General features: G+C 37.0%; 2 protein-coding genes and 1 pseudogene across 4 annotated transcripts; 2 read left to right on the top strand and 1 right to left on the bottom strand.

Moving 5' to 3' along the window:
* Positions 1-234: 234 nt before the first annotated feature.
* LOC109108223 lies at positions 235-8,108 on the bottom strand (annotated as a pseudogene).
* A 2,808-nt stretch (positions 8,109-10,916) lies between these two features.
* Positions 10,917-12,327, top strand: LOC109108505 (protein FAM161B-like). 3 transcript variants are annotated; one of them, XR_006162184.1, is made up of 3 exons: positions 10,917-11,079; positions 11,752-12,091; positions 12,165-12,327. XR_006162184.1 is itself a non-coding variant. In XM_042774392.1 (3 exons), the coding sequence occupies exons 1-3, from the start codon at positions 10,973-10,975 to the stop codon at positions 11,998-12,000; spliced, it is 246 nt and encodes an 81-aa protein (XP_042630326.1). In that variant the 5' UTR covers positions 10,917-10,972; the 3' UTR covers positions 12,001-12,091. The 3 variants fall into 3 exon arrangements, 2 of the variants coding, with proteins under 2 accessions (XP_042630326.1, XP_042630325.1); XM_042774392.1 differs by lacking the exon at positions 12,165-12,327 and having other exon boundaries at positions 11,752-11,881; positions 11,992-12,091; XM_042774391.1 differs by lacking the exon at positions 12,165-12,327.
* A 4,347-nt stretch (positions 12,328-16,674) lies between these two features.
* On the top strand, positions 16,675-19,925 carry LOC109089265 (neuroglobin). The gene is made up of 5 exons (XM_042774389.1): positions 16,675-16,842; positions 17,074-17,308; positions 18,027-18,135; positions 19,374-19,493; positions 19,665-19,925. The coding sequence occupies exons 2-5, from the start codon at positions 17,211-17,213 to the stop codon at positions 19,815-19,817; spliced, it is 480 nt and encodes a 159-aa protein (XP_042630323.1). The 5' UTR covers positions 16,675-16,842; positions 17,074-17,210; the 3' UTR covers positions 19,818-19,925.
* The last annotated feature ends 7,774 nt before the right edge of the window (positions 19,926-27,699 follow it).

Below are 27,699 nucleotides of genomic sequence, written 5' to 3'. Positions count from 1 at the left end.
ATGAATTACTCTATGATGTGAATATACAGCAGAAATTTCCAATCCAAACATTTCTTGTCATGTTTCTTCAACGAGAGGCAGTTCTTCACAATATAGCTTAAAGTGTCTGAGTTTCTTATTAGATAAGCTCATACATGACTTCATGTAATGCTTATTAAATGAAATATTTGATGTATATATTTGAAAACTGCCCTACAAGTACAAATCCAGTGAACACATACAGTACATTCGGCTTTAACTGCTGCTGATGCTGAAACACTTACCAAGGTCTTTTCCATTAAATGCTGCTTGGCTGAGAACTTTTGTGAGATAGGCCACATCGCCAAAGCCTAGATTGGCACCTTGGCCTGCTAAAGGATGGACTCTGTGTGCAGCATCTCTGAAATTAGAAAGATCAGAAAATATAGAGAGAGGAAACCTTGAGTCAGGAGCCATATTTAGCTTGACCGGTCAAACCTAATATTGAGATATTTCTCCTTTGTATATACATGTGATTCTCGTCTTGTGGAAAAACACTCTTAAAATTCTTAACAACTAATACTCAACACCAAAAATCATTTCATGCATTAACTTTGCAAACATACCCAATGATGGCCACTGATGGCCCACGAACTCTGTGGCGGATGTATTCTGTGGCATGGCCCATACCTAGTGGGAACATGACCCGGCTCTTTGGGCCAATACCTGCAACACTAGGTGGAAGCTGACGTGCAGAGCCGCTGTCAGGCATTAGGACAGAAAGAGCCGTCCGGAACAGAGAGCCGGCAGTCTCCACCAACTCAGAATGGTTCGTCATTACTCCACTGAAGAGAGTGAACACAGAGAAGTGAACAACAGTGGAAAAAGCACCAGAAGAATGAGGTGTGCAAGCATCTTTATTTCTTTTTAGAGTTAAGCTTAAACTTGATGGAAGATGAGTGGAGAGAAGTGAAGAGCCAGATAAAAAAACATATCACTGACTACTGCTAATGTCATTCCAAATCCACTCGATTTTCTTTCTTTTATGTAATAAGTAAAAGAATGAAATGAATGATTCTCAGTTCATTTTTTGATTTTTATTATTTTCTGTCCAACTGAAATCTCAAGTTCTCTCATCATTGACAGGCTGCAGTAAAAGGCAGAAAAAAGTGTTTTCTACTGTTCACTTTCTGGCTTAAAAATGATACAAAATCTTTAATGGAACCAGAAATCAATCTGGAACCAAAATGCAGTGCAGAGGGGAAGCTTTCCACATGATTAACTAAAATTCTTATAGAACAGTCTGTTCCGATAAACCTATCATATGACTTCAGAGCAGTGTGTTTTAACTTGACCGAATTGATAAAAAAATAAAAATAAAATAAAACATACAAATTTAGATCTATATTCTATTTTTTCTCCTGCAATAGCATTCAGGTTCTTGAATTTTCTGGAATCACAAATTAATTGAAGTTGATTAATATCAACACTAGTAGTTTCTATTAATATAAATGTTGGAAAACAACCACAAAAAAAAACAAAAATACCAGAGGTAATATCTTATACTGGGGGTCTTTGAAAATTGTGTAGTCAAAAAGGCTGAGAACCACTGCTTTAGAGGACTTGGAATAGAGCACGGCATGGACTCATTCAAATGACAATTTTTATAGTGCTTTTTGTTCCTTTTTGGATCATGACAGTCCCTGGTCACTGCTGCTTTTTAATGCATGGGAAAAAACTGCATAAACATCCTTCAGTGGAACACCACAATTTTTGAATAAATAAAAGTCATATGGGTTTAGAACGATATAAAAGCAAGTAAATAATAACATGATTTTTATTAAAGCTTTCTTTATCTTGAGATCTAGAGGTAAGCTATACCTTCTTCCTTTTGTGCACTCAAAACACTAAAAGTCTTAAAAGACAGGTATTTCAGCAGAGATGCAAAAAAGCATGCCTAATTAAAGTAAAATGCTGAGCAGGCCACAAAATTTGTGTTTGGTCTGTAGAAAAAAACATTCCGTGGAGTAATGACCAACACTGGCAAACCTTAATTAGCAAACCAGTTTTGATGGCAAGCATGACTCAGATGCAAAGGCCTATGACCAGTAAGGCCAGTAAAAAATAGCCAGCTTGGGAAAAAGGGAGTTTTCTTTGACGGAAAAACAAAAACAAGAAGAAAAAAGGGTGTGAGGGTCAGTATGAGGGCATTCAGCCAAAACGAAGAGAATACAGAGCACAGATATGACATTTCAATCAAAAACAACTTCTTTATTATGTTATTCTACAGTACATACCAAAATATGGCAAAAAATATCGTAATAGCACAGTGTTCAGTTTAGGGAGGTGGACCATAAGTGTGGCAACGGTGTCAGTGTTTACTCACAAATGCAGAGTTAATGGCATCCACAAAGCTCTCTTCATCCAGCTGTAGAAGTTCTTCAGCATGCTGATGACTGGTGGACCAGACCAGCGAGCTCTCCGTGTCTGACAACTGCACAGCAGACACACTACACCACGTCTTGGCTTGAGTACCATTACAAACACATGTATTTTCCATTTGACCACTAAGTGATATCACAACAAGCCAATGAAACAAATCAAGTACAACTGAGATCATTTACAAGTAAAAATAATCTCTTAAGGTCAGCTCACAGGAAGCATTGCAATGGGTCCGGTTGGTAGGAACCTCTGCCAGGCTACGTTATTTTCTGTGGGCTGAGAAACAATATTGCAAGGTTAATACATTCAGTGCAACCATATTTTCTCTATAATGAAACGTATGTGAGCAACTTACAGAATTCAATAAGTTGTGAAAAACACATAACAAGCAATATGATTTGAACTTGAAACTGGAGGATCATCATACCTCAGACAAATGCAGAACAGCGACGACCGCTGACTGATCGTAATTCCATTTGACTGTGGGATGCCAGCCTCTCTCCGCACCATTGAGTTCGGCCCATCAGCACCAATCTGAAAGAGCCAAACACACCTACCTTAAGAAATGGAGGTTTTGTTTATGTAGCTGTGTACTCTTCTGTTTGTAGTACCCAAAGGAAACACTGGATACATTCTACATACCAACAGCTTGTGTGGAGAGTCTTTCCATTAGCTAGAGTCACCTGAACCCAAGGGATGGACTCAGAGACATGGTAAGGACGGGGCCAAGTGTACTTCACCACTTTTGTTCGGTACTGCACTTTAAACATGATCTGGTTTAGACATGAATGAATGAATGATAATCACGCCAAAATATCATTACACATTAAAATGCAACAAAAAGAGCATTAGTCCAAATCTTGTTCAGTTCCAATTGAGAAACGGGAAAAAATCCAAACAAACAGGGTTTGGCTGTGACAAAGTCAAAAATTAAGGATCATCAAACCACCTCATAAAATACAAAGTTGTTTTCCTTTCTCTGGTTGAGGCCTGCTAGCATTAACAATTGTCTTAACGGTGTTGGCAAGTCACCCATGGCTGACTTTTTTTAATGGTGTTTATTTACAAGCAAACCATGCAATACATAAGACCAGCTGCCAATATCCTGGACACAACACAGAACATAAGTAAAGAAAGCAGAAAATCCAACTTTTCTAAGAATCACTGGTGGTCTAGGCAAATAAAAAGATCCGGAAATTACGCCTACTCTTCGAACCATTCTGTCCACAAAACTGAACACTAGTTCTTGCGCACGGATGAGAAATATTGGCAGATGCATATACTTTTTGTCTAGTACTTTGTGCTAGAAATAGCAGACTGTTAAAAAGCACCAACTCGACACAACACGTGAACACGCACGTGCTACCGCACATCTGTTAAATGCAAGATGCATTTTAAAAAAAGGCCTGTTTTTTAAAAATATGCTGTTTTACAGAGCATGGCATGGAAAAGCCAAATGCAGAGCCTTGGAAGAGTTTAGTTAATTACAACAACAAAAATGTTACAGTAAAATTCTGTCCGTGCTCAGGCACCCCAAGAGAGCGAGATGCTATGGCTGGAAAGGAAAGTGTTTTTTTTAAATGGGTCAATAGACCACTGCACGTGTCCGAACAGGGTGGCAATTCTCGTGGGGCTTTTGACTCCCACCAAAAGTAATGTGCTGGACGATCGAAATAGCAGCAGAAAAACACGGATGCATCCAAAGTGGAATCTTTTGGGGGAAAAAAAAACAGAAGAAAGAAAGTTGTTCAAAAGGAGTACGAGTACAAATAAACATTTTGCCAAGACGGGAAGGAACGGCTTGTGGTGACATCATTTGCCAAGCCATCCCTAAAACTAATTAACAGGAAGCCCACTCAGTGCTCGAGACTGCAGGACCATGCTGGGGAACACATTTGACAACATGAAAAAAATCACAGCGAAAGCAACGATTAAGGATATATCATCATGTAATGATCAAAGTTCAGTGTGCGAAGCAATGATTACAAAAACAAACACACAAATCGATCCATAAATCAACATCAAAATGTATCTGTTACCAGAAAGAGTCTGTAGCTGTTTGGTGAGGGCGGCCACAATGACGTCGTTCTCAACGATGTACGCCATCTCGTCCTGCAGATTCTCCTTATCAAATGTAATCAGGGCATCTGAACAAGCATCCCAAACCTAAAGCGGAAGAACCGAATTATTGCTGTGGCTTACAACACTATCCTTATGTGACCACTCGGGTTGCTATTTATGGATTTCCAAAAGAGCACGTGCTTCATTGAACTTGAACACATCAAAGCCGTTGGACTGAGTGAAGAGTTCTGCCAGATACTCTAACCAAACATCAGCCACCAACAGCCTTTGAGGTTGCACGGTATGACTTTGTAAATGCACTTGGGGTGAGGCAGAAATGTAAAATGCCATTCTTAGTGCCGATTTATGCTTGTATTATAGTTAAGCTAATAATAAATAACAAATATGCGAACATTACTGTCAAGCTAAGTTTGGTTTCATCAAAGTTGCAAGGCAACTTCGTTAATAAAACATGCAGATGGTTTTAAATGCAAAAAGCTCTTGGTGATTGATGCAGCTATATTTTAAAAACCTAAAATGACTTGTAACTAAGGTGACCTTCAAACAATTAAATCCATGAGTAACATGGATTCAGAAGGATTGTTCTATCCTTCTTGTTATACAGCCATGCTAAAAACCACTAATAGTAGTGGTTTTGCAATTTTTGATACATGGTTACGTGAAAGATTTAAAACGTGACCAACCTGCAATTATAAGGATTTTACACATAGGAAAAACACAGCCGTTGATAAGTTTTGGAAGTGCTATGTACTTCCAGTCACTGCCAAATTAAAACGTCCCTTGCCAAAATTACCCTTTTGGCATGAGAAAAGGTTCAGACCATTATGGAGGAAAAAATCTAGCTGATAACACTTTAGGGAACCTCCACACTTTTTTTTTCTGGTTCATGGCACTTCCCAAGCCCACTTTAGTTGCTTTCCTCCAACCACTTGAATTTAATTGGAGGGCAAGAGGGAACCTAGCTCAGTTCCTTTGCAGTTTCATCCTTGTTTGGACATAAATGCACTCACAAACAAAAAAGGAAATGTATAATGGGTGAGGTATATCACTATATAAAGTGCACACTGATGACACCCCTTAGTTTTCCCAGAAACCACAGGATTTCATTCTGGCAGTGCAAAAAACACATATTACAGGAGAAACCCCACCACAGCATAGTAAACGAAGGGCCCTTTATCTTGTTGATCTCCACACTCTCCACAGCTTTAAACTCCTTTCCCTGCATCTCACATGAATCTTGTAATTAGTAGACACAGTTGGATTTATGTCATCCTGCTAAAAAGACTCTAATAGATAAACTGTGGCCGGTAAGCAAAACCAAGCTTAACCATGAGGTTCTGCATCTCTAATGTATGTTTTGTATTCGGAGGCTGTGATTCTGTTGCATTAATTTATGGGTGGCTGCTTACAGTGTGATGATGCAAACAAATAAGCAGGAAGAAAAAAATAAGCAGGTAAGGTCATAGTAAATAACTGTGTTGGTTGCACATAATGTGTTTTGCTTTAGTGGTTACTTGCTTTTAAATGACGCGAGTTTCTTTTGGTGTGATATTTGATTACTTCATTTACATTTTCACTTGTAAAAAAGTGCCATGGTACTACTACAATGTTTTGATGGACATTCTGTGAAGCACCGGTAATACTGTGGTGCGTAAATATGATTATCATTCAGTAGAATGTGATACTTTCATTACATAACGGCACCGCCCAAGTACTCATTGTATTACAGCATACTGGTTTTACTGACCTGCATTTTATTATACGGCTTGCATCGCATATTTGCAATATGGTCCCAAGCACCAAGACCTGTAACACAACAAGACACAATTAAAAAGTTGATCCTTTATGATATCCAACCAGAACAAAAAGCAAACTAAATATAGTAACGGAAAAAATAGAGTACACAGCGCAAGACAGAAAGCTACCTACTGACCTACTTCCTGGTGAATCTTCATATACAAACATTATACTGTAAATAGTTTTAATGACAGGAGTGCAGTTTCAGAGCTTTGAATGGAACAGATGTACTTATCCTCACCACAGACCTTGTGATTGGATTGTGCCCCCACATTACCCAAAGCACTGGTTCTAAATGATGCGCAACATTGCCCATAATGCAAACATGCATTCTGTGGACACAATCAAAAGCATATGTTTCATTCAACATAACAGTGTAGCCTGGCAAACACAGGGCAGCTCACTGTCTGTGGCATCGCATCTACTACTGTCCAGCTAAAATTGATTGTTTTGTTTGTTTGTTTGTTTTTTTTGGTCAAACCCTTTTCTGTACATCTTCATTTCGGAATTTGTGACAATTTGTGTTTTTTCAGCCAATGTTTTATAGTGTATGAAAAATGAAAGTCATTAAGGACAAAAGTGAACAATTTCGATAAAAACAATATATTCTGTTACCCAGTGAATTATTACAAACTATTATTTATTATTATAGTAATGATTAATATTTTTAATTGGATTTTATTTTTATTCAGTTTTTACTTTAAGAACTTTTTTTTATTTTTTGTTTTAATTTCTGTTTAGCCTTATTTTATTTAAGTTTTAGTTATTTTAATACTTTATCTTAAACATTTATTTTATTTATTGTTTATGGTAACATTTACTAATACATTATTAAAATTAAAGGTTGTATCTATGAATGTTAACGGACTGAAATCTAACAAATGAACAGTTGTATATTTTTTATTAACTAACATTAACAAGGATGAATTAATACTGTAACAAATGTATCGCAAGTTAACGTTAGTTAAAGCCTTAAATATAGATACCTAATTTATTTTATTTCAGCTTTATTTCAAAAGCTTTCAGTTTTGTTAACAACTACAATACAAAGCTATATGGTTTAAATAGACTCTGAAAAACAGAACACCATTTATTGGACTAATTCCTATGATGTATTTAAATGGTGCTCTTTGTCCATTTTTGTAAGAAATGGATGAATGAGTTAATGATTACAATTATTTTTGGATAAACTACCCAAGGAAGATAAAATGAACCACACAGAAAGAACATTACAAAGCTACACAAGTCCGTACCACTTAGAAAGTGGTGCTGAGCTCCTGGGCTGATGGAGCTGACCCCGTGTACTGTAGGTCTCTGGGACCCTGTCCATCTCTTTTTTGTGACCAGCTTCAAGCAGAAGAATCTTCTTCCCTGCCAAATTTGGATCTAGACCTGAATGAAGTACACAGATTAAATGCAGGATGTTTTATTTTCTTTCCAATATCTTCTCCTAATCACCGCGATGTTGTTTCTTATCTCTCATATTTAGCATATTTTACCAATACATCTAAACGAAGAGCTTACTAAAGTTTGCATAGAATCTGTGCGTTGATTGCACACCGCTTATTTTAGCATCCTACCTACGGCATGAAAACGTCACATTGTTGTACAACCGCAATGCAACCCTTCACCTCCAGCTAAAACACTTTCATCAAGCAAAACAGCAACCTCTCTTTTTCCCTGAGAAACAAGGGTAAAGAAAAGTCACGGGAAGGACTTTATTACAACTGGGAAGTGTACTTATGCAGCGTGGGAGAGTGGAGATGAGGGGTAGAAAGCAGGCTGGGTGCATGTCAGGGACACTCACTCACCCAACGAGCAAATTCCATAGCGGTGCCCACCATTCCCCCTCCGGATATTATAACGTCAAAGAGCTGGTTTTCATAGGTGCTGGACTCCTCATTGCTCTCGGAAGACGCGACTCCTCTGAGCGCTCCGCTGAACGCCCTCAGTGCGACACACCGCCGTCCTGTCCCGAGCACTGCTAGCCTAGCTTTCGCGAAAGTGAACATTCTAGCGGAAAAACAGACGTGAGACAACTTGTTACGACTCACAAGGCTTCCAGTGATTATCTAAAACTCTTCGTTATATTTGTCCTGTTATTGACAATAACGGTATTCTATCTATCTTCCAGCCATGTTGTTGCTGTACGAGAAAATACGTAAGAGTTCTGGCTTGTTACCCTCCTTCCGGATTTTAAAAGCCACTAAAATCATGGAAATGAACCACGGACATTTCCAAAACATTGAATATGTCTTCACTTTACACGGGAAATGTATACATGTGGCGTTCAGCGACATTAAATGGCAGTGTAAAAGCTGTCTTTTAAATGTACTTTCACTTCCCCGCTCTTGTTCAGAAGTGTTTGAGATGGAAGCATGTTGCTTTAGCGCCATCTGCCGCCGTGGAGGACACAATCAAGTGCGTTTCGTTTATTTTAAACGTGAACATAGGCGACAGGTAACGTTAACTTATCTGTGTTTTGCTGCTGCTGTATGTTTGAATGTTGTCCTCATAGCGGCCCTTTACAAAATTACAGTTTGGTGGCTGTTTCTTTCAGCTCCTTTCTTATTTCAAAAGTAAAACAATTCATTAATCCAACAAACAAACTAAATACAGATTTTCCGCCAGATCTCTCCCACTTTAGATTTCTCTAGATCTGAAGAGGGAGACAAATGTGCATGTTAACGGAAAAGCCTGCTGTCCCTGTAATGAAGAAAAGAATAAGGCTGAACTATCTCTGAGTTGCATTTGGAGGGCTCTGAAGGCCAAACGCAGGCTGCAGCTTGAGAAGATAGAGCTCCAGCATCAGAATGGCCTGGAGAAGAGGGTCCTTGCTCACCTCGAGTACCGAATGGATACTTAACTCGCTCCCGAACTTCTGCCCCAGGCACCACTGAACTATCCCCCCAGATCCCCCCCACCCCCCAGGCATCCCACATCCGCAGGTCCTTCCACACCACCCCTTCCCTACATACGATGGACATGCACCATCCTCCACTAACAGGATGACATGCACCAGTCACTTTGTGCAGCATTGGTCTGCTCACTACCCCATTCACCATGGAACTGACGTCATTCTACCACCGTCATCAGTCAGTTTAAATAAAATAACTGCTTATTGAGCCCTTTTGTCACTTAAATCAGACTGAATAAGCTTTTTTTTTTTGCACTAAAAATCTTTTTATCTGCACTGTTTGTTCACTGGTTTGCACTCTATCTGCCATGTACCTTGCGCTGCTTTATTTAACTTTATTTTTATTTTTTATTATATGTATTTTTTACATTCCCTTATTGTATAGTTGTATCTTATATTTTATATTTGATCTAGATTTTTAGGCTCTACTGTTTGTAGAGGGGTCTGAGAGTAACGCAATCTCGATTCTCTGTATGTATATACTGTACTATACATGTGGGATTAATTGACAATAAAGCACACTTGACTTGACTTGACTTAAATCTAAAATACTGCAGCAGAGTATTAAATGTGATAACGATGTTTGCAAAGGTATTATCTGAAACTTACAGTACATCTTCCACTCTTGTCCTCAGTTCAAAAGTGATTGTGTGGAATTTTGACCTCAAATGGAGTTGAGGCACCAAGAACTACTGGATCTAATTCTCGGGGAACGGTGACAGAGAGACAGAGGAAGCCTCTCCCCCAGGATTCACAGAAAGCCGAAGAGGAGGCAGTGTCAGAAACAGTTTTGTGTTGCCATCGTCCCCCGAGAACGTCTCAAAGCCCTCTTTTATGATGACCTCATCCATGAACAAGAGTGCTTGAAGGAAGGAAGGTCGTGAGCAGAGGAGAGATTTCTTCTTGACCACCAGAAGCCCTTCAGGTTCCACAAGAGGGAGGAGAAGAAGCGAGAGAGGCTGAAGGAGGAGATGGCCTCTGCTAATAAAAGTGAAAAAAACAGAATCATTTTGTGTCAGAAAACCTATACCAAAAGCGGTCTCAGAGCCCAGGCTCTCTGAACAGCTGAAAGGTGCCATTTATTTTAATATTTAATCAAAATAATTTATAATATATTATCTTATATGCTTATGTATGTCCTAAATACCTTATGTAACATATTTAATTGAAAATCTAACATATTTAAAGGAATAGTTTACACAAAAAGTTTCATTTTGAATTTTTAATTCGAAAATGTACATTTCATTTTAATTGAATTTATTTGAAACGTTAAAAGATCATCTTTTACTCATCTTCTAAACCTGTATTTATGTGATGCTGGTTCAGAGCAGGAGCAGCAAAGGAAGATTGGCATTCATCTGCGAGCTCAGGAGACTCTGAAAGCCTCCTCAGCACCCATTCAAAGGCAGGAACCCAGTGCATATACAGACCCGCAGTGCTCAGAAGAGCAAAAGCAAGATGCTGGGGTTACTTGGACCAGAAGCTGTCCTTCAGACCTAAAACTAACACTGCCGTGCCTGACTTTGACAAGCTCTACCAGGCCTTTCAACAAAAGGCAATGGAGGCAGCAGAGAGGAGAGATGTCACTCACTGTAAACCCTTCCAACTGTGCACATTCACACTATGTCCACGCCACAGGAGTCCAGAAGACCCACAGGAATCCAGAAAACCCACAGATTGCTATTTGAATATGAATTGAATTGAGTTTAGATTCCTTTAATGTAATTCCTTTGAGTTTAATATGTAATTTTCCATGACTAGAAATTTACAGACAAGATGAATCTAAAGAGAAGCAGTTCATTTGGTGGCCTAACATCACTGTCTATGGACACTCTTCCTACTTACATAACAGATGCTGCCAGGAAAAGATCCATGGCTGTAAGGTAAGCCGCTTTGCCAATGACTAAAATCAATAAAATTTTTCAATCACTAAAATCAATAAAACCAATTAAACAGATCTTATTTTCTTTTATAATACACATTCATGGTCTTTTTTGCACAGTTGTTGACTTCCACATTGGCTGCACAGGCTATTGTTTAATATTAATGCAAATAGCTATTTAAGCATGGTTTTGGGCTAGTATTGTCGGTTCAACAAGCATCTTTCCAATGTTTAAACACAAAATAAATTCAATAAAAACTGTTAATGTACTGTATTAGACTTGTATGGCTATTTAAATAAAGCAATAAATAATAATAAAATATATTATTTAAAGCAATAAAAAATTATGTATATTACAGAAATAATATACGTTCACTTTAGTTATTTTCTTTTTTATCTTATGTATTTATCTGTTATATTTTCTCGTATCTATTTTGTAGCATGTATGCAACATACAGCATTTGGGCTTGTTATATGTTTGTTATTTTGTGAACTTGGAAAAAACATATTTTTTGAATTGTAAACGTATAATAGATGTTATGTATGCACATATAATTAATTGGATTTATTCTGATAAAATGAAGCATTGAATTACCCAATAAAATTTCCTTTTTTATTATCCAAATAAAAATAATGACATTTAAAAATGATGTATAATCTGCCTGTCATCCAGGAGATCTCTGGAGCTAAAGGACCTCAAGGAGCAGGAGAATGCAAAGTGGATGAAGCAGCACAGAATCAAGTCTCAACCTATGAGCAGGGCAGTAGCAATGAGAGCCCAGGCAATGGACCCTCATAAAGAGGTCTACCAAGAGAAACTCAAACAGCACCGATGAGCACTTTGAAAAGATGACTTTATTGTATAAACCAGCCAGGAATGTAATAACTTGATTATGAGTTCTTGTGAATGTAGGCAAGCTGATCTGGAGAGGATGAAAGATTATCAAAGAGAGCTGAAGGAAATCAAAACACGAGTGACAGCTCGCCCGCACCTGTCTGAGCAGGTGTCACAGGTACACTACTTAACATTTTCAAAATAAAGTAACTTTCATATTTTCACAATATGCATATTCCTAATGCTTTCAGAAAAATGGCAAGAATAATGTTGAATGCAGATACAGGAATACTTTGGAGCAAGCAGGTCTGGATGAAAATTTTGTGAGATCAAAGGGAGAAACATATTTGGCCATCCATGTGGACAATGACTGTGCGGAAGAGGATCATTACAGCACTGAAAGCGATATATGAATATGTGTTACTGATTATTTTACAGAGCGGAACAAATCTGTTCAATGCAAAGATTTAACAGTGTGTTACAGTATTTATCCTAGTTTTGATGAGAGGTTTGACATTACTTCCTCCTCTTGTGACCCATTAAAATAAAATCATCTTACTCAATGGAAATACAGTAGATGCGGTTTTGACATGAAAAGATCTGTTTATTATAAATCTTTATTTTTATGATTTGATGTCAGCTTTATGGTCATTTGCAAATATTATGATGTAGCAGTCATATGGACACACACTGTTCTGCTATTGTTTTTTACAGTGCAGGAAGTGGGGAAGACAGTGTCACAAATGAGGAGGAAAAAGAAGGGAATGTGGAAACCAAAGAGGAAGAGTTGTGCTGACAGAAGTGGCTGGTGGGCCAGTGTATTTCACATCCATATTCCAGACTGTGGTCAGGCAAAAAATCGCTGGCAGATCATTTCAGTTTGAAAAAATCGTGTTATGCATGATTAACATGATTGTACATTTTATATTTCTTTTCATTTTTATTTTGTAGATTTTACTGTATTTTGTATTACTGTATATTGAATCAATGTGGGTCTTGATACAGCTGAGACCTCTTGTTTATTAATGTTTTTTTACGAAAGAGAAGGGATTATGAATGTTAAAGAAACTCCATATGGGTGTCATAACATTTTTAATAAAACAGAAAACCAAAAGCAAGTTTAATTTTATGATCCTAAGAATGCTATGGGGGCTACTGACCCAACAAAGAAAGAAATAATCAAAAAACACTTGGCAACCAGAAGAGCTGCAGATTAAAAGCAGTATATTTGCTTGAGTTCTACTAACTGCACATTAAATCATCTTGTAAACCACAAAAACAGCTCATGGGTTTGGTGTCAGGCACCCTCAGGGTTTGCAAACAGTAAACTGGGGAAGTCTTGTTTTGGCACGAACACATCTTCCACCTGGAGGAGTCTGTCAAATGTGGCTTTGAACGTCTGCTATAATTATGAACTATAACTGTCACAGAAACTAGCTTTATTAATGTAACTCCATTTGAATAAATACGCAAAAACTAACATTCTAAGACAACTCTTCTTTAGCACAAGGTCCCATCTGAAATTCTCATTCCTGAAGTCAGGCTGTTTTGAGAGTCATAGCACTGGTTGAGTAAACAGCCCTCCTCTATTGGAAAATGAGCTTGTGCTAGTCAGTGCATTTGGCCACATCAAGAGCTTTTTCCTCCAACTGGCTTCTTCAGTCCTGGTGATTTTTTAAGGAATTAAAGGAATTTGTGTTTCTGTGTAACTGAATTATTTTTAAGGATTTTGAGTCATGATTTCTGCTTTTGCTGTTACATGATGATCATAAGATGGAACATAATTAGTTTAAACAAGCCGTGTAGCATGAATTTAAATTCAAAAACTAAAATTTCAATTAAAAGGAAATTATGATAGCCAGTCCTGTCCATTTTGTTGTATAAGTTGTATATTTAGTGGTTTAAGAAGTGATGACACTGAAAAATGAAAAGCGTCAACTGCACATTTGAAAATGACTGCCCAATTTCACCTCATGATACCCATTCATTTTCACTTTTGGAAATACTTTTTTTCTCATGGCTAAATGAGTTAAGGTAGGGTACAGTAGGGCTTTGTTCCTTTTCTTATATGAGTATACACTCGAATTACATCTTTCACTGGTAATGGGAGTCAGGGGGTCAAGATTTGGCAGCAGTTTTGTGTGTCATTTCAAAATGACTGTATTTACAGGTTGTGTGTATATGAACATCACCACAAAGTCATACAAATGGGGAAACTTTTGATTTCCATTGAGCATGGAGTTTCAGATTTGGGGCGTGTCAGTGGAAAAAATGGACGGGATGCTGTAGGGGGTGCTGTATTTTTTTAAGCCAACCCCGAAGTTTGCATCACACTGGATTTTTTGGATCACTGCAGAAATGTATGCTCTGTTCACAACAAAAGTTTATGATTCTTACATGTTTTGTTCATCACGATAATCTTCAAAAATGAACACAACCTTTATGAATTTTAATGCTAAATCCTATTACTAAGTAAAAAGATCAAATTAGGCTAAATAACATCATTACTACTAATTTTCCAACAACTATTTATTTGCAGGAATACATTAAAGACAACAATTTTATACTTGTTGTAAGATTAGCACCATTATTCTTGCAAAAAGTATCCTTCTCCAGTTATGACTATTCAAAAGTATAGCCATGCATTCTGATGAATTATTTATTTATTTATTTATTTATTTTTTGTGGTTTTGCAAAAATATTATACTATCATGTCATAAAGTACTGGCTTGAAAAATGCTGGAAAGAAAAGAGTTGGAAAATGACTGTTTGTTATTGTCTTCTTGAATTATTGGCAAACTATTTTCCTGTTTGACACTGTAAAGCTGCTTTGACACAACCAGTATTGTATAAAGCGCTATAGAAATAAAGGTGACTTGACTTGATACAACAGCCCTCCTGGGTACATATAATTTTATTTTGCACATAGGCATTAGCATCTAGCTAAATTCACTACCACTTTACTTCTGGGTTTATAATTTAAAAAAAAAAAAAAAAAGAAAAGAAAAAGAAAAACTGCTGTGGCAACTTCAGCCTTGCATTCTGAATATATTGACGTAATAATGCTATCATTCTCAGAAATATATTTTATTTTGTCTCTGTTAAATATGTAGATTCAATAAAGGCAAACTCAGTGTCCATCTTGTCTGTTTCATGCACACACATCAGTCAAGTCATTTAGGGAGGACAGAACGCTGCGTTTGAGTGACAGCTTCTATCTTGAGCTTTAAGTGTCAGATAACTGAAAGTTCAAGTGCTCCTGCGAGGTCGCCATGGCAACTGTGCTCTCTCCTGTCACACTATCTTCAAGTGCTTTGGGTCTTGCTGTCACAACCGAATGTCCCTTACATTGATAACATGCTAGATATAGCTCTGAATCAGGTAGGACATAAGGTGCAAATTATTCAGGGAATCCCTGCAAAAATATCATGAAGAAAATAATAAAATAAACAGAGGATTTGACTAAGATTCCTTAATAAACATTTATCAAGAACTGAGCCTGTTAATTTGGACAAAGGTGACTGATTTGAATTGACCTTAAATACACAGGTTACTACTGTATATTATGATGTAGCCGGATGCATTTCAGAATGTGCTTTGCGATCCATTTCTTCCATTCATAACATGTTCAAGTTCAAGTAATGTTAAATTGCCCTGTAAAAATTTCTAAAATAAAGTTTCTTCAATAGTTATTTGACATTACACAGTAGCTTTACACAACCATTTGAAAGTTTGATAAGATTCTTAATATTTTTTAAAAGAAGTCTCCCACCAAGTCTGTATAATTTGATCAAAAATACAGTAAAAATAGTAATATTTCAACACATACATTTCAACATATTTAAAATCTTAATGTCTGGTGAAGGAAAGCTGACTTTTCACCAGCCATTACTTCAGTCTTTCTAATATGATTATTTGAACAGTAGTTTATGTTCAGCAAAGAACATACTTATCAAGAGTCATTTGTTAAAGTATAGGGCTCTATGGAGAAGTTAATGATATTACACTCTAGATGTAGATAGATTATAGATTTGATATATTCTTCAGATGGTTTTGGTTATGTATAGTGCACTAGTACACATATGGTTTTCTAAAGAACTAGAGAAAACTTTTTCTTGGAACTTGAAATGTTCTAAATGGATTCTTTATTTAAAGAATGAAGAGATGCTTCTAGGCAGAATGCATAGGCCTACCAACCTTATATGCAGGATTTGTTTATTTGGTTATATTAATTGATGATGCCTTGCCATTATTTAAAAAGCAGAAGTGCTTTAAGTCTTTATGTTCTTTCACTCATCTACAAAACAGTATATTCAAATGAGTTCTCCTTAAATGTGTTCTATGATTTTATATGCTTACGGAGTGCCTGAAGGTGCCAGACTCTCACCTGTAGGAGGAGCTATGGCTCATAACATGTGCTATTACTAGGAGCAGCGAAGATTAGAGATATTTCCATTCTGTCCTTATTTACAGTCCATTTGAGTACAATATCACATGAGAGTATTTAGGACAGTTACAGTGTGACTGAATAAAAACACAACATACTTTGAAATATTTTTAAGTTTTTGTTTCCCCCCCCTTTTTTTTAAAGGAAGATTATCAAAAAGGTTTCCTCATCCTAGTTTGAATGCACATCAAGCAGCATCTATTAGGTTAGATGCAGCAGAGAGGGGAGATGGAGAAGATAGAGGGAGAGAGAAAGAGAGAGAAAGTGAGTGAGTGAGTGAGTGAGTGAGTGTTTGCATGTGTGTGTGAGAGGGGGGAGCAAAGAGGAAAAGAGAGAGAGAGTGAGAGAGAGAGAGCGCAAACACAAGGATAGCAGGCTTGACATATACATAATCGCAGTGAACAAACAGAAATCCTAATGCCAGAGAAAGACAGACGAAGCCAGTGAGAGAAGAAGGTCACCTCTAGAGCAGTGAAGGAACGGTACGTCAGCTTCAAACTGTTTATTGTGACCATAAAGTCAGGGCTAAGTTAGGTTTCTTATCTTCTAGATGTTGAGTGCATGAAGCATTGGTTGGAAAGCTTTGCAGTAAAACTGATTTGAATGCACTGCAACTAGATTGTAAATGAAATGTATTATAGTCCCTCATGCACGCTCCTCTGATAAGTCTTTTTTGTCCTTGGAAAATGATAAGCAATGTTGGCACTTCACAGGGGGTCATACCTGAAGACTGAACTCTGGAAGTCTGTAAATGGGAAATCAGGAGGTCCTACTTTAAACAGAAGAAGACATTTTGATGCCACACCACTGAAAGACGACCAGGGAACACACAGCATTACTGAGAGTCACAATGGAGAAACTCTCGGAAAAAGAGAAAGGTCTGATCCGGGACAGCTGGGAGAGTCTGGGGAAGAACAAGGTGCCACATGGAATTGTTCTGTTCACAAGGTAACATATCAGTCATGCATACTCTTTTGCACCAAGGGATATTGCTATTTAATTTAGCCTGCATGTTTATTTAGAAAGTTTCAAATAGATCTGTGCGGATCAGTATTTCATATACATGCACTGTGTTTTTGTGGGCCAGATGCATTTGTCAAAAATAATAATTTAATAAAAATATTTATAATAATTAAATAATGCATTTAAAATAAGTAATGTATATGTTTTGATTTTAGGCAAATAAAGTAACTGGTAATCAAAATGGAATATCCTTGCATTCCATAACTCAAAGATTGTACTCATCACGAAGGTATAGCAATTTAATAAACAAACTAAAGCGTAATTTCTTAAAAGCCATCAAAAATTCCCCGTCAGTCTCCCGCTGTCTGTTCCTCTAACCGCAGCTCAGTAAGAGGCTTGACTTGTTGCTTGGCGACAGGGAGCAGCAAGATCATTTTCATCAGAATCACCTTCTCAGAGGAAAGATGCTACCAAGTATCACATTCCTGAGTATTCCTTCGACATATATTACATAAAGGATAAAAGTGACTTTCTTTGAAAAAAAGAAAAAAAAAAGGATACTCTTCAACATCAAATGACTTATATTACCTAATTTAATCATCCTTCTCGTTAAGGAAATGCGATTGTGGCAATTGTGTTCGAAGATTCATGTCAATGTACTGCTTTGTAGTGCTGCCTCATTAAATGTAACATTTCTTATTAGGTTATTTGAGCTGGATCCAGCACTACTTACTCTCTTCAGCTACAGCACAAATTGTGGAGTTGCACCTGAATGCCTCTCCAGCCCAGAGTTTCTTGAACACGTCACCAAGGTGAGTCCAGAGGTCAAATGTTTAACAATTTGTAAAGTAAACAACTTTTGGGCAGTTTCTCAATATATGTTCTTATGCAATCTTGTGCCCTTGTGTTCTTGTTCTACATCACTGTTAACTTCCAATGTTCAAATCCAATACTCAAAAAAAAAAAAAAAAAAAAAAAAAAAAAAATATATATATATATATATATATATATATATATATATGTGTGTGTGTGTGTGTGTGTGTGTGTGTGTGTGTGTGTGTGTGTGTGTGTGTGTCTAAAAGTACCGAGGATAGAACAGAAGGTATTCAGGTAAGTTTTAAACTAACTCAAGACAAGACATTCCCTCTGCAAGCTCGCAAACGTATGCTGCTTGGGGAAGTAAACATTTGTTGTTTTTTTTTCTGTATAATTTTAATAAAGTCATTAAGACATGAATAAAGCATATTGTCATTTTACTGGCATATTTAGAATCTTAATACTGGCAAAGCATAGGGAATATTTAATATACATACTCTTTATACACGTAAGTGGTGAATTAAAAAAATTACATAAGTAAACGTTTAATAATTATTGTGCATTAAATTGTGCCACTATTTAAAATGTGTTGGAGCAGTCAGTTGAGCAACAAGATCATATCATATCTCAATTATTAAAAAGATGCATTTTGTGTCCTCGTATACATTCAAGTTCTTTCAAGGTAGCCTGGCAAGACCAGTCTTCATGAGAACAAGACAACCAGAGTTTTTTTAGAACTGAGAAACAGCCTTGGTGTGGCGTTGTTGGTAAAGTAGTTGATGGGCCGGTAACTGAAAAGTTGGTTGCTCACAAAGAGTAAGGGACATGTTTAAATGGACATTTTAATCCTAATCCCTCACCTACAGCAAAATTGCCTGAAAGCTGCACTTGCCCCCATCATATGTCGAAAGATCGACTGATATGTTTGGTTGTTGTGTGTTGCACCACAGAACCACATGGTTCATTTAGGACCAAGGTGTCTGATCCTGCTCCTGGAAGACCCCACTTCTGCAGAGTTTAGCTCTAAACGCTGACCTATAGCGAGACTTTCAAGCAGGTGTGTTAAAACAGGATGAAGCTAAACTCTGCAGGAGGTGACCATCCAGGATTGGACACCCTTGATTTAGGCAAATGAACACTACTATAATGCTTCTTTCTATTGAATAATTTTGACTCAACGTCTGAGTTTACAGCCATGTAAACCCCAACAAATAGAGGTTATATATCTGTCCAGGTGATGCTAGTGATCGATGCAGCTGTGAGCCATCTTGATGACCTACATACATTGGAGGACTTCTTGTTGAACCTGGGCAGGAAGCACCAGGCAGTTGGGGTGAAGACTCAGTCCTTCACTGTGAGTACACTTTGCCTGCATGGTTTAGTTAAGATGACTGAAATTATATATAGCAGCCATAACACTCAAACATCAAAGATGACGATGAGATTGACAATGATTTTTGGGGAGAGTCACAGTGATTTTTCAGACCATTGGTTGATTGATTGGGTTCTTTCACATGTTCTTTAGTTGGTTGGAGAGTCCCTGCTTTATATGCTTCAGTCCAGCCTGGGTCCAGCTTACACGACACCACTGCGCCAGGCTTGGCTCAATATGTACAGCATCGTGGTATCAGCCATGACCAGAGGCTGGGCCAAGAATGGCGAACATAAGTCCAACTGAGAAGGAGGTAGATGTGAGATTCACACTGGAGGTCACAAACTAACTTCTCAAAAATCCTTTCGAAAAGTAAGGGGCTGGGATATGGGACCACCATTGGGAAAATCAGTGCAGCTGATGTATTGTATTCTGACTCACTGAATGGTCCTAGCTTTGGTAGCTTGGTTTAACTGTAGACTGAGATTGTAGATGAGGTTGAGGTGGAGCTTATTGCAGGACATAGACAGTTTATGGTTGAAGCTTCAAAAGCAAAATTTGCTTTGTACATACAGTAATGACTAAGTACATATAGTAATGACTAAATGTATTTCCTCAAACTATCTTAAATGACTGTCTTGATGTGTTGATGTTTCGTGTGAGCGTAAAACAGAGGTTTGACTATGCACATGTGAGCTTGGTCAACTCGAAAAAAAGTTTTATTCTGATGCCTCTTGGAATCAGTTTAGATAAAGGCCTTTAAAGCCACTACAATTTGAACCCTAAATGACACAGAATTAATTCTATACTCTCGCCTGTGCTGTGTTATTTTAAGTTTACTGTAAGTTTAGTGATGTTCAGTAAGTTATCTGAGCATGAACATGATGATAGTGTCCAAATGATAGTGTCAAAGACAATAAGCAATCAATAGCCATGATTTTTTTTTTTTTTGATGCCATCCAAATGTTCATGTGAAATATTTCGTTTGCCACATTCTTCAACCATTAACAGTATTTCTGGCGATGAAAGTAAATGACGAGAACTGTTACATCCGAAATAGCTTTTTGGAATTTTTAGACTGTTAATTTATGAACCTGTGCCATGTCATAAGTTTACATTTCCATTGTATGGGATTACACTCAACGCACACTACTCCAAGGTTTACTTACGAAAGACATGTGTAGAGTTACTTCACATAAAGTGACTGTTATATCATAGTGACTAGATGATTTGTTCACCTATTTACAATTGTAGATGTTTATGCTAAATGACCCGGTCCAGTGGGTGTTAGCTATGAATAAGAATTTTATTTCACAGTTTTCGTTAGCAATTTTTGTGAATAATATTTTTTAAAAATAGTAAATTGCATTAGTTGGCTTATTACAACCTTGTAAGTTAAGAAAATACACACTCTTATCTAAGATAAGAATATTTGTTGCCATAATTATGAGCTATAGAAAAACGTTAAAAGCGATGATAACCTTTTTGCTGCTATTCAATAGCTTTGTAGAAATGTTCTTGATATTTCTACATTTAAATGGTTCAGGCCAAGTCTTTTAAAGTGCGTAGAGCTGTCACAGATATTGAAACTGCTGGTATGTTACATTTTACATGTTAGTTTATATGACAATACCTACTTTAGGTATATCCTTTTTTGGTATATTTAGGTGTATGTGGATTGATTATTTCATTTTATGTATTGCTCAATGGTGCACTATGAAACCTTTTTTTTTTTTTTTTGCGTAAAAATGTATAGTTTTTTTTTCTCTATTTAAGACTGTTCTCTTTTTCTGAATACATATGTGCTATCTAATAGCTTTCCAATAACATTAAGATGTCTGTCTTTATGGAATGATTAGCTTATTAGTATTGAAAACCCTTTTTACGAAGGTGCAATGGTTACAACATTTTCAAGTGAAAGTGTTCCTTTATGATGAGCTATGTTTATTGACCATTGAAGTGTCGTGTGTGTAGTGTTTGCGTCTGTGCTTTTTCTCTTGATATTCTGTGGACTGAATTGTCTCAATGTCTACCTCACTGAAGCAGCTGATATTAAACAGCGATGTTATGACCTGGCTCCTCAGTAACCAAAAAGTTATATTTCAATTACACTGTACATCCTATATCCTCTGCCAGTCACCAATCAAACTCGAATCAGGATCAGTCAAGGCTCTATGTAAACATATGTTTGAAGCTTATTTGTAATAAATGACAGAAATAAAGAATATATTGCTCTCTTGATCTCTTCTGGAAATTAGTGAATCGAGTTTGATGGTTTGAACTATGTGATTGAAAAAAGTTCACAGCATAATAACGTTAAACAAAAAGCATTTTTCAGAAAATGCATAAATTAAATTTCCTTCTTTTTTTTCATTTGCAGAGTTAAATCTAAATCAGTTCATGTAACAAAGTTCAGTTATATCCCATTAATTATATCAGCTCTATGTCATGAGGACACTGTTTCTTAAAGATGATCCTTATATAACACTGGCACACTGGCTTGAAGAAAAAAGAAATGGCATTTGTCTTATGTTATTGCTCACAATGTCCCAGTTCTAATAATCAGAAGGTTATGAAGAAATACTGTTCACGCCTTTGCACTCTCTGATGTGACATTGTCAGAGTGGATGAGATGGAGCAAAACTCCAGAAGCCAGAGCTGCTCACTGGGTTTGTGGATTCAATTACACTGCATTATTGTAAATGTCTTGCAGGCTGACTGTCAAGCCTAGGCACATTCTGCCTCACTTAAAAGAAGCAAAAATATGCCTCTACAAATATTAGTGCCTATCCACCACTGCTATATAACACCATTTGAGTATTTTTTATTTTATCTATTTTTTAATTTATGAGGTTCCTATTTCAAATTTATATGATTCCAAATTTACAATTATGAATATGTCTAAGAATACCAAAGAATAGAAGCCACAAACACTTGTACTACTGATCTGATCTGCCCTAAAAGCTAAATAAAGTGTAAAATTGAGAGACAGTGAGAGAGTGGGGAGAGAGACAGAGATATAATAATAAAAACAATACAGACTAGAGATCATTTTTTTAGAAAGTCTGCAATGTGTTGGAAGCAGGGCATTGGAAATCACCATGGCAACCAAGACAAGCACAGTGAGAGAGTGTGTGGAGTGTTTGTATTTTGAGACTCAGACAGTAGAGGAGAGTTGTTGAGGACAGGAGTGTGCTGGACTCTGAATTTGGGATCTTTTTAAGTGCTGACTTGCATTGAGCTCACATATACTTGTCACAGTGTTCCGGTTTACTCAAAATAAATAAAACATTCTTTGCTTAATAGTAACAAATCTACAGTATCTTCACAATATCTGGCTAATTTAAATGCATATTTGGTTACACTTTAGTTTACGGACCATTTCTCACTATTAACTAATTAACTACAACTTTTTCCTAAAAAAAAAAATCCTAATTTGCTGCTTATAAACAGTTAGTAAAGTAGTTGTATTAAGGGATCTAATATATGTTCATGCAGAGTAAGGTATTAATATGTGCTTTATGAGTACTAATAAACAGCCAAAATGCTAGTAATATGCATGCTAAAAATCAACTAGTTAATAGTGAGAATTGTTTTCTGTTTTTCACAAATGCGATTTTGGATGCACTGCTGTCTCCAACATTTTTGTGCTATGTGTGTCATGTAAGAAATATGTAATATCCACTATATGTACATACCTGAATATGTAAATACTCTCTAGAAAAAATGAATTTTCTTTCACAACTCATTTATTCCCACTCTGTGGATCACCAGTTGGTTGTAAAAACTTGATGGGACTTTTTAATCCTTGAGTGAATTAGCCATTTGTCACTGTGTGGTAACCAAGATCAAAGTTTGAACTGAAAACTGAACATTCCAACTTTCAAAAGCTAACTGTAACAGTTGTGGATTACTGTAGGATCAGTAGCTGTGTCGTTCGTTCCACACCTTCCACGAGGAGTTGGTGGTACCTTACTGTACATGTCAGTCTCTGGTGTTGATGTTTCCCTCTTCTAATGAGAGTCCTTCTGTGACACAGCCTCTGCCAAAGTCTTCACACCGCTCCTCGACATCTCCACTCGTTTTCCCTCAGGATCCCACTAATGACAGGAAATACAAGACTGCACACAGTAAGCGGTCACATGGTTATCAAATACTCTCTGCACATTTAAAGTTGTCATAGTGTGTTTGCCAAGAAAACTGCAGCAGACTGTAACAGTAATTCCCAGAAAGAGTTCACACCACACATTTATGCCAAAAACTTAAAAGCCAATGTGTTTTGACATATCTGGGACAAGTTGAAAATTACATTACTTTTAAAGTTATTAAGGGCGACAAATCATGGGCGTTTCTTACTCTTTTTAAATAAAAATGCTTGATGTAGACATACTTTGTGATGAAATACTCACAAAGCAAGGCTTTCTTCCTAGTCCATTTTGTACCGTTTATGGAAATTGAGCTGTTAAAAAGGGTAATTAACATGACATCAATATTTACTTCAAACACATTTCGTATTCAGCAACTTGGCTCACACGATTAAAGGGATAGTTCATGTAAAATGAAAATTTTGGTTTGGTTATCAACATTCTTCAAAATATCTTCTTTTGTGTTCAATGGAAGACAAAACTTGATACAGGTTTGTAACAACATAAGGGTGAGTAAATTATGACAAAATTGTCAATTTTGGGTGAATTACCCCTTTGAAAGATTAAAATTAGCCAATTATAAAATTATTTACAGTACATGCAGAAGTCTTAAAGGTACACTAGCAAAAAAAAGAAAAAAAAACGTTTACTTAACAGATTAGTTAATCTAAAAATGAAAAATCTGTCATCATTTGTGCACCCTCATGTCATTCCAAACCTGTATGACTTTCTTTCTTTTGTGGAACGAAATATAAAATATTTTGTGTGTGGGTTTTTTTTGTTGTTGTTGTTGTTGTTTTTTTGCCCATACAATAGCAAAACTGTTTTCTTTCAAATGAATTCATCAAAATATAAGTGACATGAGGGGTGTGTAATAATGACTAATGTAAAACTGGTAGCAAAAATGTTGAGTATAGTGCATAATAGTGCAACAAGAAAGATGAACTTGATCAAGATTCCTGTGCTCATAAAAAGCAAACATTCTAACATAACAGCTTGGTTTATAACAAATCAAGCTGTTCAGATGCACATGCACAGCAGGGGAGACAAACACAGGTAACAGTCAAATCGGGAAAAAAGCAGCAGTTCTATTCCAAGCATATGGCACAGAGGAGGAGAAAGCAGCGTGTTCTGTTCCCAGGGGTATTCCACCTTCTGAAGACTGCCTGCTCAGGAAGGTTGCTTAGGAGACAGAAGGAAAATGTCAAGCAGATTTCTTTCTTTTTTTTCCTCTCCTGTGTTGACACTTGCAACTGTGGCAAGGTGTATGAAAAAATTGCATTCTCCCCCGTTCCCATGAGCGGAGCACATCACTGATGAAACATATCTGCGCTTGGTCTTATTTTGCTATCATTTATACAACAGTGATGCTTTTTTTAACATCATATATAGTAAATGGAGGCATTTTGTTACTAGACATGTTTACACTGCCTATACATTGATGAGCTTTGTCACCTATACATTGTGTCATTGCAACTTGACTAAAGGTCACATGACCTCCACTATACAGTATGTAATTCCATTGGTATTCGCCACTTATTCGGATAAAATTAAGAGCTGTTCACACCGGCAAAGATTTGCAGGGAAAAAGTAACAGAAAGACCTTAATTTCAACAGGAGTTGAATGACTACAGCTGATAATGAAAATATAATGAAAATGATAATGAAAGTTTAGCAGAGATTAACAACAAAAATTAGCATGTGAAACCTTAAAGGGATACTCCACCCCAAAATGAAAATGTTGTCATTAATCACTTATCCCCATGTTGTTCCAAACCCGTAAAAACCTACGTTCGTCTTCTGAACACAATTTAAGATATTTTGGATGAAAAATGGGAGGCTTGAGACTGTCCCATAGACTGCCAAGTAAAATACACTGTCAAGGTCTAGAAAAGCATCGTCAGAATAGTCCATCTGTGCAGTCTGAGCAGTACGCAGATGGGGTACGCTCTTCTGTGTCAGCCGCGCTGCTCTGATGTGCTGTTTTCTTTCAAACCAAAGCGTAAATATACATAGAAAACATATCCTTGTGGTGCGGCTGCCACAGAATAGCGTACGCCACCTTTGTACTGCTCAGATTCTCCACAATGGTGCTACAGTGATGTGGGGAGAGACAGAGGAGAGGAATTGTTGAATAAAGTTGTTATTTTTGTTTTTTCTTTGTGTACAAAAAGTATTCTCGTCACTTCATAATGTTACAGTTGAATCACTGATGACAGATGGACTATTCTGACGATGCTTTTCATACTTTCCTGGACCTTGACAGTGTAATTTACTTGGCCGTCTATGGGACAGTCACAAGCCTCCCGGGTTTCATCCAAAATATCTTAAATTGTGTTCCGAAGACGAACAAAGCTTTTATGGGTTTGGAACGACATGGGGGTAAGTGATTAATGACAAAATTTTCATTTTGGGGTGGAGTATCCCTTTAATGCCACCTCAGTGTTCCATTAAATGGAACATTTCATATACTTTTTGCTACTTCAGGTACTGTTTTGTGGCACATTTGCAGTGTAAAATACAATATTTAGTATTCATATGTGACATCTGAACCATAGTTCAAAACAATGACTCTTACTTTCATTTAAACTGAAAATTCCCCATCTCTCTATAGCAATACACACTCACACAATAAATAATTAGGTTGACTGTGCAGGGCCAGGCCAAACTGCAGTAATTAGTATGCAGACTCACTGCTCTTCACAGCCTGTCATTAGCGAGGTGAGCTGAGGCATATACTCAGCCACATTTGATTCCTCCAACATATTAATCACCGCAACCACCAGGGATCTATCTATCTATGATCTATCTATCTATCTATCTATCTATCTATCTATCTATCTATCTATCTATCTATCTATCTATCTATCTATCTATTTCTGTCTAACCATTTGGAAAGCCATTTTTATCTGAATGTGTGCATGGACACATGGTTGGGTCAGTGTCCTCGCATAAGCGCATCTCAGCACATACTGGGAGTGGCACAAACAAACAGCCTAGTATAGAATCATAGAATGTTTCTGTCTCCCGGTTTTTACTTCTGGAAAAATGTTTAGAGATTTAGATGTATCCACATTTTGGCCTTCTGTCAGATATTCCTGCCAGTTCTGCAAAAGAAAGGAAAATAATAGCTGAGACAAAAACCGCTGAATACCCTAAATAAACCAAAGACTGCTTGTGGATGGACATTCACAGTGATTCAAAGGGCAAATCAATTAAATATCAAAATAGCTTCTATTTTTATGGGTTTATTTCATATTTCCACAAACATCTGATGGTGGGACACATGCAATTCCATTTATCTGCACTATTTAATCTATGGAACTTTCCATACAGAAGTGGAAACTTCCATAACTGTGATCCTGGAATATACTGTAACTTATTCCTTTCTAGTAACCTACTGTTGTGGTCTTTATAACGAGTATAAGGAACTGTTAAAAGGCAGTGTAGAAGCTCAGTGAAACAGAACATCAGAGTACAGATTTTATTCAGCTCTATTATGATAAAGCGCGCATGTTCTACTTTTTGGAACCATTTCACATGTGCAGCTTCAGTTGTTTTGCTGCTGTGGTGTCTCATAACACACACACACACACACACACACACACACACACACACACACACACACACACACACACACACACACCACATGGTAATGACATCTAGTGTGCAGGAAAAACATAATTGGCAGTTTTCAAGTGTTGACCAGTCAAGTGACCACTGGCTGTCTTCTGGCACCACAAGAGATTTAATTAAGTGGCAACATTTCATTTTCTGAGACTGAATCTGAAGAACACTTACAGGAAAATGTTTCCTGTAATTATTTTATTTTCTTCTGAATAAAATTGTCTGTGCTTGCCCATGCCAAAGTTACCAGCAACATTGCCAGGGCTAGTGGCTCCTAAGGTCTTCTGAATGGTTTCTACTTGGTTACTGGCCCAAAGACAAAACATCCAACCCCATGTCTCTATATCTCTACATAAGGATTGGTCTTATCACTATTTCAGTCTTTTTACTTGAAAATTTCAAGTTTAATTCAATGC

This window comes from Cyprinus carpio, chromosome A17, assembly GCF_018340385.1.
Source record: "Cyprinus carpio isolate SPL01 chromosome A17, ASM1834038v1, whole genome shotgun sequence".
Classification (NCBI taxonomy): Eukaryota; Metazoa; Chordata; class Actinopteri; order Cypriniformes; family Cyprinidae; genus Cyprinus; species Cyprinus carpio.
This window is presented reverse-complemented; position numbering and strand designations above follow the sequence as displayed.